At 33.4% G+C, this 16716-nt stretch overlaps 2 protein-coding genes across 6 annotated transcripts in view; one reads left to right on the forward strand and one right to left on the reverse strand.

The window, feature by feature from the left end:
* Positions 1–16716, reverse strand: part of LOC126889443 (putative fatty acyl-CoA reductase CG5065) — a 268588-nt gene that overhangs the window by 150633 nt on the left and 101239 nt on the right. The gene's annotated exons all lie outside the window — the stretch shown is intronic.
* The window catches only part of LOC126889445 (putative fatty acyl-CoA reductase CG8306), an 84254-nt gene that overhangs the window by 58645 nt on the left and 8893 nt on the right, over positions 1–16716 (forward strand). The window contains exons 7-8 of the mRNA XM_050657760.1: positions 9958–10197; positions 16348–16614. Coding sequence (XP_050513717.1) covers positions 9958–10197; positions 16348–16614 — 507 coding nt within the window. The remainder of the gene's footprint in view (positions 1–9957; positions 10198–16347; positions 16615–16716) is intronic.

A 16716-nucleotide genomic window follows, 5' to 3' on the forward strand; every position in this document is an offset into this window, starting at 1 on the left:
AACATCTCATCAGTACAGCGTCACTTACAAACCTCACTTCATGAACTCGAAAACTGGTCGAAGAAAACAGGATTTCAGTTTTCACTCAGCAAATCGAAGTGTTTGTTATTTTCAAAGAAACGTGATCCGAATAAACCGCAACTAAAATTATGTAACCAAATCCTGAATTATGCCGATGACATTAGGTTTTTAGGGATGATTTTTGATACGAAACTCACATGGAAAAAACACATTCTACAAATAAAAAAAACATGCCAAAATGGAATTAATCTTATGAAAACTCTCTCTAAAAAAAACTATGGAGCTGACTATAACTGCCTAATCCATATTTATAAAACCCTAATTAGATCTAAAATAGATTACGGTTCCATAGTATATGCATCTGCGAAAGAATCCTTATTACACGTAATCCAAAATACGGCATTAAGAATAGCTACAGGAGCATTTCGGACCAGTCCAATAGAAAGTTTACGAGCAGAAACTGGAGAGCCATCACTTGAACATAGAAGGATGCACTTAACTCTCACATACGCATTTGCTGCTAATTCTAATCCAAACAATCCATCTAGAAATAACATATTCACTGATCGTTTTAAAAACCTATATACTGAAAATAGGAACATGAAACCGCCATTCTACGAAAGAGTTAGACAAACCTTTAGGACTTTACAAATTCCGATACCAAATACCTATTCCAACTTCATAGAAATTCCTCCTCCTTGGACATTAAGCATTCCTCAATCCGATACATCCTTAAATATCTTTAGAAAGAACGATACTCCACACTCCTTAATAAAAAATACTTTCATCAACAAACTAACAAAATTTTCTAAGTCCTATCATATATATATATATATATATATATATATATATATATATATATATATATATATATAGACGTTTCTAAAACATCTACTGGAGTTGGGGCAGCTGTCATTACTCCAAATAGTACACTTGAGTATAAACTACCATCCTTAAGCTGTATACATACTGGCGAGCTATACGCCATCTATCAATCTCTCGTTCATATTAACTCCAGTAATATATCCAATGCTCTTATAATTACCGATTTCCTCAGTTCCATCCATACCATTAACCAACTATACACGAAGCATCCAATTGCTCTACTAATTAAAAAAGAACTAGCTACCATTCAAAACAACAACCATATTGTACAATTCCTATGGGTTCCTTCACACATTGGCCTCCAAGGAAATGAAGCGGCGGATCGGACAGCCCAACAAGCCAGGGACAGTGAAACCGCGAGTGAAGTGAGAGATGTAGTTCTTAATGATTTAAAATCATTTATTAAAGTGAAAGTCGAAAATCTGTGGCAAAACCAGTGGGACAGTTCAACTTCAAAACTTCGCGAAGTGAAAACGTTTGTAAAACCGCGGAAATCTCAAATTCACAACAGAACTCACCATGTCATTGTTACTCGCCTTCGTCTAGGACATACCCGACTTACCCACGGACACATAATTGGTCACACTAATCCCACTTTATGTGAAAACTGTAATATCCCACTAAGTGTTAAGCATGTACTTGCAGAGTGTCCAAAATACCAGTTGCAGAGACAGAACAACCACATCATCGGATCAACAAGTGAAATCTTAGGAGAAAATTGTAAAATTGAACACTTGGTAAAATTCCTTAAAGATATCAATGTATTTAACAAAATCTAACATTTGTAAATAAATTACCTTATGTATATGTATATGTCGCTAATAACCTCCGAGGTTGATGCGACTATTTTGTAAAATAAAAAAAAATACCTACTAAGGGGTAATAATACCTACCTGTTAATCTTTGAGCCGACCTGGGGGGTTTTTAAAATGTACCTGGGGTATCATAAAGGGCTAAAGGATTATAGTGAGCCGAGATGGGACTACCCCTAAACATTATCATTGTCAAAGGGAAACACCAAAGAAAATAGATTTCTTTAAAAAAACACTCAACATGTTCGTTTTCCTTAATTTTATTGCTTTTTGTTTAATTTACTTTTTATTGACAAAATTTGTGAAACTGTCAGCCATTTCGGTTTAACGATGTTTTGGTTAACGTAGGTTTTACTGTATTTGCCTTAAATAGCAACATTTTAAAACAAACAAACACACACTGCACAAAAAGTTGCACTAGATTTTCTTCTGCTTAAAAATGTATAAATGTACTGCCATAGCTTGTTGGATTAAATAACCGCAGGCTCCAGTTGCCAGTATTTCAATGCCTTCTCTAAACGTAAAGCTGATACTATTTGAACAAAAGGTATCTTGCATTGCATCTCATTTCACATATTAATATGAAAAATCTCTTTAAAATACCAAACCTTCTTTCAATAACAATTGAAGCAATAATTTATGATTGATTAAACAGCACTTTAACTGCCTGAAGATTCTGCAATGGTGTCATTTCATTAGGTAGTTGAGAACTGGATATTCCCTAACAATACATTGTCCATAAATTCCTCATTTTATATACCCATAATATGCAAACGTATTTAACAACTAAAATACAGTATTTCTGAATACACTCTTCCACGAAATACTAATTAAATTCAACGTTTTACTCTTTTCCATGATCTTATTTTATTTTTTATCTATATTACAGGTAACAAATAGAATTTTAGCACATTTTAGAAGTTATTTTTTACAAATTTACAAAAATAAAAATATTATGTATGTCATTTGTCAAAATAAAAGATTCCTTTACTTTCAACCAAATCCTACTAAAATCTACTAAATTTTCTACCAGATTCTAAAATCTACTAGATTTAAAATTTTCCCACTAAATCACAAGAAATTCTACTACATCTAGTAGAAAATCTACTAAATTGGCAACCCTGGTTAGGTATACGATTTTGGGTAAATAAAATCTGACAAGCGCAGAATATATGATTAGGAAGAAAGACAGCATGTGTGCTGAGAGCGTAGGGTTTTAGTTTAGGGGGATAGAAAAATATTAGAATAGTTATTATTAATAGTATATTACTTTATGAGGCGGAGAAGCATGACTTTTCTTGACGCGCCCGATATTACGCGTAGGTAATAGAGGGCAAGTCAAGAAAAGTCGCTTCTTTGCCGAATAAAGTATACTATTTTTTCTTCAAACGTAGCAATTTTCAACCATAAATAGTACAATTCATACGCTATTTTTACTCGAAATTAACTGTGACAACTATCAAAGTCGTCTAGATGTTAGAAATTAAAATAATTAAGTCGTCGGAATGATTGCTGAAAGTTGTGCTCGACCATCAGTATCATCAACAATTACCAATGCGTATCAAGAGTCGGGAACATTTTTGCACGGTTTCAATTTTGAAAATGCCTCATTAACTAATTGTACTTTTAATATTACTATAAATAAAAATTATGTTTAATTGTTGTTAATGACATTTGTATTGTTGCTTTGTGACATGTTTCATATTGTTGCCATGACAACATTTTTCCCTCCGCCGTAAAGAAATGGGAAAAAAAAATTCCGCCGGCGGAGACATCAAACTTTGACAGGATCAAGTTAGATAAGTAATGTCATCATTATTTGACGTTTGAAGAAAAAATATTATAATGACAGAAACCATTGGAGAAAAGACAATTTTCTACAGATACTTTCACGCACGAGACTGCCGTTGACCCGAATCGGGCAAGCAGTCGAGTGCGGGGAAGACACTTTCCACATGAGTTAGGAACAATATTTTTTCTAAGGCTATACTTTTGGAAAAAAGCCACAAAAAAATAGAGTTATGTCAATTTTTATTTAGGAGTGAAAATACACAAATTAATTCTTTGACAAGGTAAAACCAAATTTTCAATATAATGGGTTACCACGACGACGATATTGGTTTCCGTGACGACGATTCAAAACCATTGTAATTGTCTACTGATCTGACTTTTAAATATTATGTCAAAATGATTTTATATAATCGAATATCAGTAGTAATTGCACAAGAGCTCTAAAATTATTGAATGTTTCCCGAGTGACACTTTGACAGTTTTAATTTCACGAGCCGTAGGCTAGTGAAATTATGTCAAAGTGTCACGAGGTCAAAAATTCTATATTAATTTTAACTATTTAGAACGGGAAATAAGCCACAATATTATTAAAAAATGATTTTTATTAACGTTTCGACGCCCAAATCGGGTATTATAATATATTATAATATATAAATTCTATATTAATTTTAGAGATCGAGTGCAATTTGTTGCGATTATTTCATGAATAAAACTGTTCAAAACCAAAATTTTATTGTAATTTATTTATGTAAGTACAAACTAGTACAATTAAACACACAGTTGTTATAAATATGTATTTGACGACGGTTGAAAGTCATCACTTTTATAATTTTTAAAACATTTGTCATTAATGTCAGTGAATGTATTTTTTCGTAGCAACGAAGGGCATCTGACGTAATATGCTTGACGACGGGCAATTATCAAAAAAGTTATCAGTTTAATTTAGAATTCTGTAGCTTTCTATTGGTCAGAATCTCCTATGAATGAAATAATCAGTAGTAATTGCACAAGAGCTCTAAAATTATTGCATTTTTTCCCAATTGACACTTTGACAGTTTTAATATCACGAGGCGAAGGCGAGTGACATTATGTCAAAGTGTCACGAGGGCAAAAATTCTATATTAATTTTAGAGATCGAGTGCAATTTGTTGCGATTATTTCATGAATAAAACTGTTCAAAACCAAAATTTTATTGTAATTTATTTATCTAAGTACAAATTAGTACAATTAAACACACAGTTGTTATAAATATTTTACGGTTAAAAGTTATCACTTTTATAATTTTTAAAACATTAATTGTCATTAATGTCACTGAATGTATTCTTTCGTAGCAACGAAGGGCATCTGACGTAATATACTTGACGACGGGCAATTATTAAAAATTATCAATTTAATTTAGATTTAGAGTTCGTCCGCAATTTCTCGGTCTTGGCTTTCGTTGTATTCTTGATACAATTTCTCACATTTTTCATCCCATCCTGGGACATAATCTGTACGATATCCTCTGGGTATAGTTTTCTAAGCTGTAGAGATAACCGCGCCAACAAATCTCATATAGTTTGCACGTGTTGGGGTTATCCATCCCAGACATTTGTCCAATCTCGCAGTAAAAGTCGCCCAGTCTGCTTTTTGAATGTTCCACCTAGGCCTAGGGAAAGATATTATTGGTATTTTGATACCAACTTCTATTAAAACTGCTCTCTGTTGGTTATGTGAAAAATCTGCGATTACTGTACGTGACGCTGCCAGGGGTTGATTGTTTTCGTTTGTGGAGACAAAGCATAGGTCTGGATTGTATTTTTATTTGTATTTGTATGTTTCAGGATCGTTAAACTCCAGCGCAAGATTTATATAGTTAATATGGTAGTAGCGCTATTTATGAAAAACTCATACCAAATTCCCAATAACAAAATACTACAGGCCATAAAAAATGTAAAAGACGAAGATTCGGCATTCACACTTGATGTTAGTTATCATAATCATGAACAACAATATGAATACTTTGTAAACTGTAGAATAGGATCAACGAGGTTACATTAAACACACAGTTTTTTTTTGTTTTGATTCTGGCCTTGGTTCAGAACCTTTAGCCACGTAACTACATATAAAATTATTATTCGTTCATAAGTATAAAATTGCCCAGTATACAATTAAAAATAAAGAATAATAAAAAATAAAGCTTACAAATAACAATGCCTACTTACTATGCCTACTTACTATGTTAATAAATACAACTATATTAATTTTTGTTTTTTTTTGTTTTTTTGTTGTTTTTTTTTGTTTTTTTTTCACTACGGTAAGAACTAAATCCGATTCATCCTCGCGGAGATTTAGAACCTCTTAGTGATTTATTTATTTATTTTTTATTTATTTATTTATTTATTTATTTTTTTAAATTTTTTTTTATAATATTTTTTTTATTATTATTTTTTTAATCTTTTTTTTTAATATATAATTTTTTTTCGAACATACATAGGTTACAAAATAATATAATTAATTACAGGAAATATCTCATTCATACATTACATAATACAAAGGAAATACCTATTCATTCAAACGATTAGTTTTACATTCACACTTTTAATTTAATTTTTTGAAGAAATGTCATAATTAGTTTAAAAATTTTAATGTTATCTACACTTAATAGTACATTTAAGTCTAGGGGAGTACTTAAACCTGCTTTCAACAATTCTTGTAGCAGCCACATACTTGCATTGAGATGTAAGGGACAGTTAAAAAATATATGATTTAGATTAGCTATGCTAGTTCCACAGTCACATCTGCCTGTTGGGAGAACTCCAATTTTATGTAGATGCTTCGGAAAACATCCATGATCTACTTTTAATCTTAGGATGGTCGACACTGTATTTCTACTTAGTGCAACAACTTTGTAAAATTGGTTAACAGCTACTGTTGCTTGTAATTTAAACAAATTAGTGCCTGTACTTTCACCGAACTGAATCCAACGTCTATCCCATTTACATTTAATATGCTGTTTAACGTATGCAAAAAGATCACATGTGTTAAGTTCTTCAATCAATATTTGAGGGTACTTTAGTGGATTTTTAGCTATTGAATCCGCAATACTATTACCTAATATGTCTGAATGTCCCTTAACCCACACAAATTTAACACTATATGTTGAAGCTGATAATTTTAGTAATTGTTGCAATATTTTTAATATAAATATATTGCTGTTAATTGTGACTTTAAAGTTTTGTAATGCATTTAATACTGATAGTGAATCACTGCACACAACAATTTTGTTCCATTGTTTCTCACAACACCATTCAAGAGCTTTATATATAGCACATGCTTCGGCGATTTCCTTGAGAGTATTATGACAGAATTCAGTTTGGTATTTAGGAATAATAATATTTGTAGATAGAACGCTTGTTAAGTGTGGTATATCCAATGATTCCCAAATAAGGTAGCAAGGCGAGTTTGTTAAATTAAGTTCATGGCAAGTTACAAATGCTGTCACTAGTAGTGGAGAATTCTTTTTTGCAAAGTGTGTAGATATTAAATCAGCTGTATTTAATTGACTAATTATTTTTGCATTATACGTGCAAAACACACAGTTGTTATAAATATGTATTTGACGGTTGAAAGTCATCACTTTTATAATTTTTAAAACATTTGTCATTAATGTCACTGAATGTATTTTTTCGTAGCAACGAAGGGCATCTGACGTAATATGCTTGACGACGGGCAATTATCAAAAAAGTTATCAGTAGTAATAACCCAAGGACATTGATAATTGTTCGAAAAAATTTTATAACAGATTTCGAAAGCTTGTTGCTTGGAAACAGACCGACGCCGTAGGCGGAGGTCTGTTGCCTGTAAGCAACAAGCTTGAGAAAGTTGTTAAAAATTTTTTGAGCATTTATCAATGTTCGAGGGTTATTCGGATAGAAAATTTTTTACTGTAAACAGTACTCTTTGGTATATTTGATTCGATAATTTCATTAATATTCTCATCAGTATTACAAATCGTGACATTTTGAAATATTGAATATTTGAAATGTCAAAATCGAAATGAAACGAAATGTAGGTATCCATAGCTACATGATTGAGTGAAAACAGCCCATGGGATCTGTTTTCAGTATAATGTTGGTTTTATTGGTTGTATTCAATCAGATGACCACAAATTAATTGATTTCATTGGATTTCTAATTGAGCAAAAAATTTTCAGTTTAATTTAGATTTCTGTAGCTTTCTATTGGTCAGAATCTCCTATGAATGAAATAATCAGTAGTAATTGCACAAGAGCTCTGAAATTCTATATTAATTTCAGAGGTCGAGTGCAATTTGTTGCGATTATTTCATGAATAAAACGGTTCAAAACCAAAATTTTATTGTAACTTATTTATGTAAGTACCATTAAACGCACAGTTTTTTTTTATAAATATTTGACGATTGAAAGCCATCACTTTTATAATTTTTAAAACATTAATTGTCAGTAATGTCACTGAATGTATTTTTTCATAGCAACGAAGGGCATCTGACGTAATATGCTTAACCACGGGAGATTATCAAAAATTATCACCTTAATTTGCATCTCTGTAGCTTTCTATTGGTCAGAATATCCTATGAATGAAATAATCAGTAGTAATTGCATAAGAGCTCTGAAATTATTGAATTTTTCCCGAGTGACACTTTGATAGTTTTAATTTCACGAGCCGAAGGCGAGTGAAATTATGTTAAAATGTCACGAGAGCAAAAATTCTATATTAATTTCAGAGGTCGAGTGCAATTTGTTGCGATTATTTCATGAATAAAACTGTTCAAAACCAAAATTTTATTGTAATTTATTTATGTAAGTACCATTAAACACACAGTTTTTATAAATATTTGACGATTGAAAGTCATCACTTTTATAATTTTTAAAACATTAATTGTCATTAATGTCACTGAATGTATTTTTTCGTAGCAACGAAGGGCACCTGACGTAATATACTTAACGACGGGAGATTATCAAAAATTATCGATTTAATTCAGATCTCTGTAGCTTTCTATTGGTCAGAATCTCCTATGAATGAAATAATCAGTAGTAATTGCACAAGAGCTCTACAATTATTGAATTTTTTCCCAATTGACACTTTGACAGTTTTAATATCACGAGCAGAAGGCGAGTGACATTATGTCAAAGTGTCACGAGGGCAAAAATTCTATATTAATTTTAGAGATCGAGTGCAATTTGTTGCGATTATTTCATGTATAAAACTGTTCAAAACCAAAATTTTATTGTAATTTATTTATCTAAGTACAAATTAGTACAATTAAACACACAGTTGTTATAAATATTTTACGGTTAAAAGTCATCACTTTTATAATTTTTAAAACATTAATTGTCATTAATATCACTGAATGTATTTTTTCGTAGCAACGAAGGGCATCTGACGTAATATACTTGACGAGGGGCAGTTATCAAAAATTATCAATTTAATTTAGATTTCTGTAGCTTTCTATTGGTAAGAATATCCTATGAATGAAATAATCGGCTAATTTCATTCAAACATATGAACACAATAAGATAAATTTGAAATAAATTAGTTAATAATATCTAAATATTAGTTTATTGGATATATTATAATATATTATATTGCCATATTACAAGGTATTTTACTTTCCCGCACGCCGTGCGGGAAAATTTACTTTCACGCACGCCGTGCGGGAAAGTGCAACTTTCGAAAACGAAATGCGTGCGGGAAAGTGGCTCTTTTAGAACGGCCGTAGAAAAATTAAATTAAAAAATGGAAAGTCCCCCACTTATAGAAAACTTAACTTGACTTCTTTTAGTTTTAGGACCTACTTTTCACAACCCAATATGTCTCCATAACGCTCGAGTAACTGCAACTTTAGCATACTTTCCTCCCCTACTATTAAAATCAAACGAATAGGTACAAGTGCAAGCGCCTGCAAATAGGCAATTTCTACGTAACATGCATAGTGGGCATGCGACAAAATGCTCAAACACTATTTGTTTATAGCTTTGTTTAATAATAAAAAAATTAATTTTTAGCAGAGCAAATAATCAAAGCCGGTATAATTTGACTTCAACTTTCAAATGCGGCAAGCAGAATTGCTATTTTACTTTTTAATCAAAAGTTATTCGGGTTCAAAAATTGCAATTTTTCAATGTTTTGTAACCGCGTTTATTTGGAAAACTATGCATCCTATGAAAAAAATTGTAAGAACATTTTTTGCTTAGAATGACCCATAAAATACAAAAAAGTGTTTTGTTTTGCGAAACATCGCTTTTTATCTGCCCTTAACAAAGGGGCAGGTAGGGGATAACAAGGCACCATCGCACCTTCCGGCAAGATTCAGTTTTTCATTGTTCAAGGTCTCAAGTAAAAGAATCCGAACATAGTTCCCGGTCCTCAGGTTTTGCATACTCAAATTCTTCCAGGGCCTGCACTAATTTTCTTTTTTATGTTTTTAGCTCTCTAGAATTACAGGTATACAGTTTGGCACAGAATGATGTCTTAGGCATGAAACAAGGCGAAATACTGGACTTAGGAAAAAGACTTTTAGATGATTATCCATTTTTAAACATATTATGGTACCCTTCATTCACTATGACAGATTGCTGGTATCAATATTATTTCAGTGTATTACTGTTCCACATTTTACCGGCAGTGTTCTTTGATGTACTCTTGAGGATAGGTAAACAAAAACCAATGTAAGTAAGGTATAATATCCAAAAACCAAATCAATTGAAATTTGAAATTTTATGAGGAAGTTTAAATATATTATTTAACAGTTAAGTAGGCTTACCATAATTACGAAGAGCTAAACAGGGACACAAAAGAGGAAGAGGCTCATTTTAGTTTTGTTTGTCGTTTGAAAACTTTTTGCGAAATTCTTGTTCAATGCGAATTTAGGTACATACACAAATTTTTGAAGTTATACTTCTTTAGGCGCGATTGAGAGTAAAATTTTTCATAAATCTGCGCGCATGCGCACACAGTCAGTATGGCGTTTAGTTGCTGAATATTTCAAGTTATGTATAAATACAGTCAGAAAAATGAAAGAATACCCATGAACAAACATATAAAACACGCTGTATTTTCCTGTCACCGTGTCACACAAAAAATTGGCCAGAGCAAGAACATGTAATAATTATTGTTACATGTACTTGCGCTGGCCAATTTTTGTGTGACACGGTGACAGGAAAATACAGCGTGTTTTATATGTTCGTTCGTGGATATTCTTTCATTTTTCCTACTGTATATCAGTGCAAGAAAAGGTGTGAAAAGAATATGTTATCTAGTGTTTTTAGTAAATATATTTATTATAATTTTTGCGTCTTTGGATTTGTCTTCCTTGGGCGCAAAATAATAAAATATTTATGTTTATATTTCACTTGTCACCGTGATGTGTAATTATGTATATGCGAAACTTCAATAACAGACGCCTTGATAGCCTGGTTGGTAGAGCATTGGACCAGAGATCGAGAGATCGCGAGAGCGCGGGTTCAGATCCCGGACGATTATATTCTTTTTTTTTTTTAATCTTTGGCATTGTTAAGTTTTGGTTAATTTTTGGTAATTATTGTTAATTTTTTGTATTGTAACTGTTAAGTATATTTATTTCGTTGAAATTATATAATAGAAGTATAACTTCTTACGTGCGTACAAAGTACACACACATTCTTTTTTTGTAATATGAAACAAGTAATTGGACTTCGTTAGTCCTAGGTTTTCAACCAAAGTAATCGAAAGTAGAACTGGAAGTCGAATTTGAACTCTTCGTGCAACTTTGCGTCGATTGATATACGATTTTACTAATTTTGAGTCATTGTTGCAACTCTAAATGTTAAAAATTTCATCTTTAATACCATCCTTGGATTATAAGCTTTCATTTGACACCTCATTTGCCATTCTACCTGGTATAATGACGGAGGAGTTATATTCGCGGTCGGCCGGACAGACGGAGAGACAGCCTGGGTCAAATTGCTCACCTTTGGTACCATCTTTGGATTATAAGCTTTCATTTGACACCTCATTTGTTATTCTACCTAGTATAATGATGGAGGAGTTGTGTACACAGACAGACAGACACACAGACAGACGGATGGACAGACGGACGTGGATAATTCAAAGTTTTCACATTTTTTCAAAATTGGGTGAAAACAACAAACACAAATGTTATGTAATAGAGACCTCAGCCTAAATCTTGTGTTAGGTTAATGTCTTGCTGCAATGGCCCAATCGTCAGCGTAGCCAAGTTGTCCTAGGCTTTTCTGCGAAGTTGTCCTAAGTAGGTCCGCGATGTATAAATTAAACAGTAATGGTGCCAAAACTGATACCTGTGGCAGTACATTGCTGAGCTTCATTTGAACACTTTTTAAGTTGCCCGTTGTGACCTGAAAAGGTCTATCGGTGAGCATGATATCAATGAGTTTGGTTACCATTAGCCCTTGTCTCCAGACGGTGTCCTATGCAGCTGATAGGTCAGTGAAAGCAACGGATGTTTTTTGCTTTCTTTGAAAACCTGCTTCAATATGCGTTGTGAGAGATAGAATCTGATCTGTACAGCTGCGGTTAGGTCTGAACCCTACTTGCTCAATAGGTACCTATCAACCCAAATATTTTTTTACTAATTCTGTTGTAGATTAAGCGTTCCAACAGTTTAGAGACACAGCTCAGCACTGCAATTGGTCGGTAGGTTTGGGATTGATCATTTGCCTTTCCTAGTTTTAATATGGCTATAATGGAGGCCTTTTTTAGTAAATGGGGGATTTCCTAGCATATTTGCCACAGTGTAGTAAAAATTCTGGATGTATTTTATCGGAGCCTGGTGCCTTTCCAGACTTAATTTCTGATATTGCAGAGGTAATTTCTTCTGGAGTAAACTCGTCAGAGTATTCAGATGTAGGCGGGCATGTAGATTTAGTTGTATTGACGACTGAAGTGTCTGTGATTTCTGTAGAGCTCGCAAAACTTAAAAAAGAACAATTAATTGAAATAATTGTTAGCAATTGTCTACCTAATACCATTAATAATGTGATAATCAAAAGTTTTTTAAGTGAAAAAGTGTGTAATAAGTCGACGGCCTAATTAACAAACCACGTAACTTCAAAAAAATCGAATTTTGGATTTTAATGTTATTACAATGATCTATGGTAGCTCTACATTGCCGCCTGAACAATAAACTCCAAAAAATTAACTATAATTCTAGAAATCATAAAAACAAAACACGTATCTTTTTTGGTGGGAAAGGACCAGGCAACACTCCTTATGGAAAAGTGGTCCCGGTCAAATTTGATGAAAGTTTGGTCAATGATACTTCTTGATGTGTAGATTAAAAAAGTCCATGGCACATGGGTCTGAATAACTACTATTCTCGAGTTACAGCCTTCTGAAGTTATTGGATCCGGGAGCTCGGTTTACGTTAAGTGCACTAATTTACGGTCAAGTGAAAGAAAATATTTATTATTAGAAGAAGAGAAACTCATGTTCTTCATACATACTTGCGTGTTGTATATGAATTCGTAGTCAAAAATAGTTGGATCGTATTTTAGTCTTCAGAAAACCTCCGAAAAGTCTTCAGAAAACTAAAGAAGCGCGGTATAAAAGGTGCTGCTAGATCGATATAAGCATTATCATCTTTTCATGAATGCTTCTCAGTTATGCAACACCAGCAAAACTGCAGGTCGGCTTTATCTTTTGAAAACTACTGAACAGTGGCGGATCTAGGGGGGATAGGGTTAATTCCATCGGTAACATGTTCCAGAATTAATGAAATAACTTTATTTAACGAAAATGAACGAGATGGAGCCATCAAAACACATTTATAACCAAAGAGCGGATAGTGTGACGAAAAGACGTAAGCCCAGAGCACGGGCGCCCATATAAAAATTCTTAGGGGGGTGGCAAAAGTGAAGATGTTGCACATTATATTTTGTATACTTTGAGTAACCATATATAATTCAAAGCACCCGAAAAGCCAGGGGGTCACGGCCCCCCTGCCCATGGGTATGGGCGCCCATGGCCCAGAGTACGATTTAAGGACCAGAGAAGATGAGTTACGGGTGTTAAGAGTACGAAATTGGAAAACCAAGGCGGAGGATGGAATGGAATGGAAGCTGATTCTCGAACAGACCTAGGTCCACCAGGGGTTCTACAGCCAATGATGATGAGCTTTTTAATACAAAATATTATGGAGAATAATTTTGTAGGGTTATTTTTATAACAACTATAAGATTCATTCTTAGGTATATTCATATAGAAGAAATGGTCAATGGAGGTCATGGTCAATGGTCATAATCATGATTTTGCTAACTTTCCTGTTTTCGACTTAGACTACCTAAAAGACCTTACGATTGGGATATATCAAATTAAACTAGCACCATCTTACATACAAGATAAAATAATAAGAGAAAATGACGAAGAGTTTCAAATTGATGAGAATATGGATGAACCGGGATTCATAAGAGTTCGAATATTTTCTAGGTTTCGGCAAGCTACAAAACACCAAGTATTCATTTTCTATACGGTTGATGAAGATAATGATGAAGATGAGCCTGTAGAAGAACCGATTAACGGGTACTACTGTACCTGTCAATCTGGTGCGAGAACTGTAGGTACTTGTGCTCATATCACCAGTGTGTTATGGTTTTTAGGCTTTGCACGACATCAACCCAATGTTAAGTATCCTGATAGGTCGTTAGTTAACACGACGTATGATGCATCTAACCGAAATCAGCAAAATGTTAACATACGAATAGTCGAAGATGATTTAAACCCGATTTTTCCATAGACAATTGTAATTAATATTTAGCATTTACAAACTACCATTTACTTTGTTTTTTATTTGTATTAAAATCAAGTCCATGTTCTCTACCTGTCTTATATCTGATATACGGCACAAGTTTCATGTCAACTAATGTATTTTTTTATGTTTCAACAATTTTTTCTTTAATTATTCTGGAACATGTTACGAGTGGAATTACTCCCATCCTCCCTAGATCCGCCACTGTTCAGTAGTTTTCTAAAGATAAGGCGGAACTTTAGTTTTGCTGGTATTCCATAACTGAGAAGCATTCATGAAAACATAATAATGCTTATATCGATCTAGCAGCACCTTTTATACCGCACTTCTTTAGTTTTCTGAAGACTTTTCGTAGGTTTTCTGAAGACTAAAATACGATCCAACTATTCTTGACCACGAGTTCATATACAACACGCAAGTATGTATGAAGAACATGAGTTTCTCTTCTTCTAATAATAAATATTTTCGTTCACTTGACTGTAAATTAGTGCACTTAACGTAAACCGAGCACCCGAATCCAATAACTTCAGAAGGCTGTAACTCGAGAATAGTAGTTATTCAGACCCAGGTGCCATGGACTTTTTTAATCTACACATCAAGAAGTATCATTGACCAATCTTTCATCAAATTTGACCGGGACCACTTTTCCATAAGGATTGTTGCCTGGTCCTTTGTTAATGCAAACCTAGTAACTCCTGGCTGTGGCAGCCTGTTTCCATAGTGTAGCATGTGCGTTGTGTTGTGCTTGGCTGTTCTGCCTGTGTAAATGTATGTTTCCAGTTCATCCAGTGACTCTCAAATTTGATGGTAAGTTACTTTAATGTTCTAACCTCAGCTTATTCTCGCCTGTTTAAGCTCAAATATATTAGCAAATCGATAAATTCCAAGGGCATTATAGGTACTTGGTTTGCTTACAAATCAAATTGTTTGGTTAGTTTCCTATTCAGCGGAGTTACGGGTTTTGTTACTTACCAACGTACTGTTAAAGTACCACGTATCTGTTAAAGTAATACAACGTAACTCCGTAACTAAATCTGGAAAAACTCCTGACTCCAATAAAGAATTGTATTAGGTATATTTATACAAAGAAAAGATCCTACTGATAATATAATTATATTTATATTGGTGTTTTTAAAAATATAAAGTCAGTAAGTATTTTTTCAAGTTTATTTAGTTTTTTGTTGCTCCTGTAAAAACAGGATAATGTGAGTTACGTGATTTGTTAATTAAGCCGTCGAACTGTAAAAAGTCTGAGTTACAAAGCGAAGAAAAAACTATCGACAACACTATTTCGAATAGCAACGAAACACACAGCTTATACATAGAAAATAGGCTGTTACAACAAGATAAAGAATCACAGGGTAAGTTGATTCATCACCTCGAGAAAAGGGCTTATGAACAAGAAAAGTTGATCGAATTATTGCAATTATGTCTTGACGAAAAAAATCAACAAAAACATTAAGAGAAATTGGCAAAATTACTTACTAAAATCACTAGCCAGCTGTGTCTGAGTTTAGCGAACCGACTTTACCAAGTTTTCTAAATAAGTACCATGATTTTCTGCTTGATTTACTAAAGTCTAGTTTTCCCATAGTTTCCATCCATTTTTGTCGTCTGGCTGCATACAAACTCTGCAGTAGCTCGTCCGAAATTTCTCGGTCTTGGCTTTCGTTGTATTCTTGATACAATTTCTCCCATTTTTCATCCCATCCTGGGACATAATCTGTACGATATCCTCTGGGTATAGTTTTCTAAGCTGTAGAGATAACCGCGCCAACAAATCTCCTATAGTTTGCACGTGTTGGGGTTATCCATCCCAGACATTTGTCCAATCTCGCAGTAAAAGTCGCCCAGTCTGCTTTTTGAATGTTCCACCTAGGCCTAGGGAAAGATATTATTGGTATTTTGATACCAACTTCTATTAAAACTGCTCTCTGTTGCTTATGTGGAAAATCTGCGATTACTGTACGTGACGCTGCCAGAGGTTGATTGTTTTCGTTTGTGGAGACAAAGCATAGGTCTGGATTGTATTTTTATTTGTATTTGTATGTTTCAGGATCGTTAAACTGCAGCGCAAGATTTATATAGCTAATATGGTAGTAGCGCCATTTATGAAAAACTCATACCAAATTCCCAATAACAAAATACTACAGGCCATAAAAAATGTAAAAGACGAAGATTCGGCATTCACACTTGATGTTATTTATCTTAATCATGAACAACAATATGAATACTTTGTAAACTGTAGAATAGGATTAACGAGGTGTTTGTTGAAAGACGAGAAGGATATTGATTTTGAAAAGGCCAAAAGAGTAAATTACTAGTAAGTACATAATATAAGTTAATTTATTATCAGTTAAAGTGCTTGACACATTTTCAAACAAATCTCATCCAGAACGGGGTGTCACATAAGGATGCGTATACT

This window comes from Diabrotica virgifera, chromosome 8 (genome assembly GCF_917563875.1).
Source record: "Diabrotica virgifera virgifera chromosome 8, PGI_DIABVI_V3a".
Classification (NCBI taxonomy): domain Eukaryota; kingdom Metazoa; phylum Arthropoda; class Insecta; order Coleoptera; family Chrysomelidae; genus Diabrotica; species Diabrotica virgifera.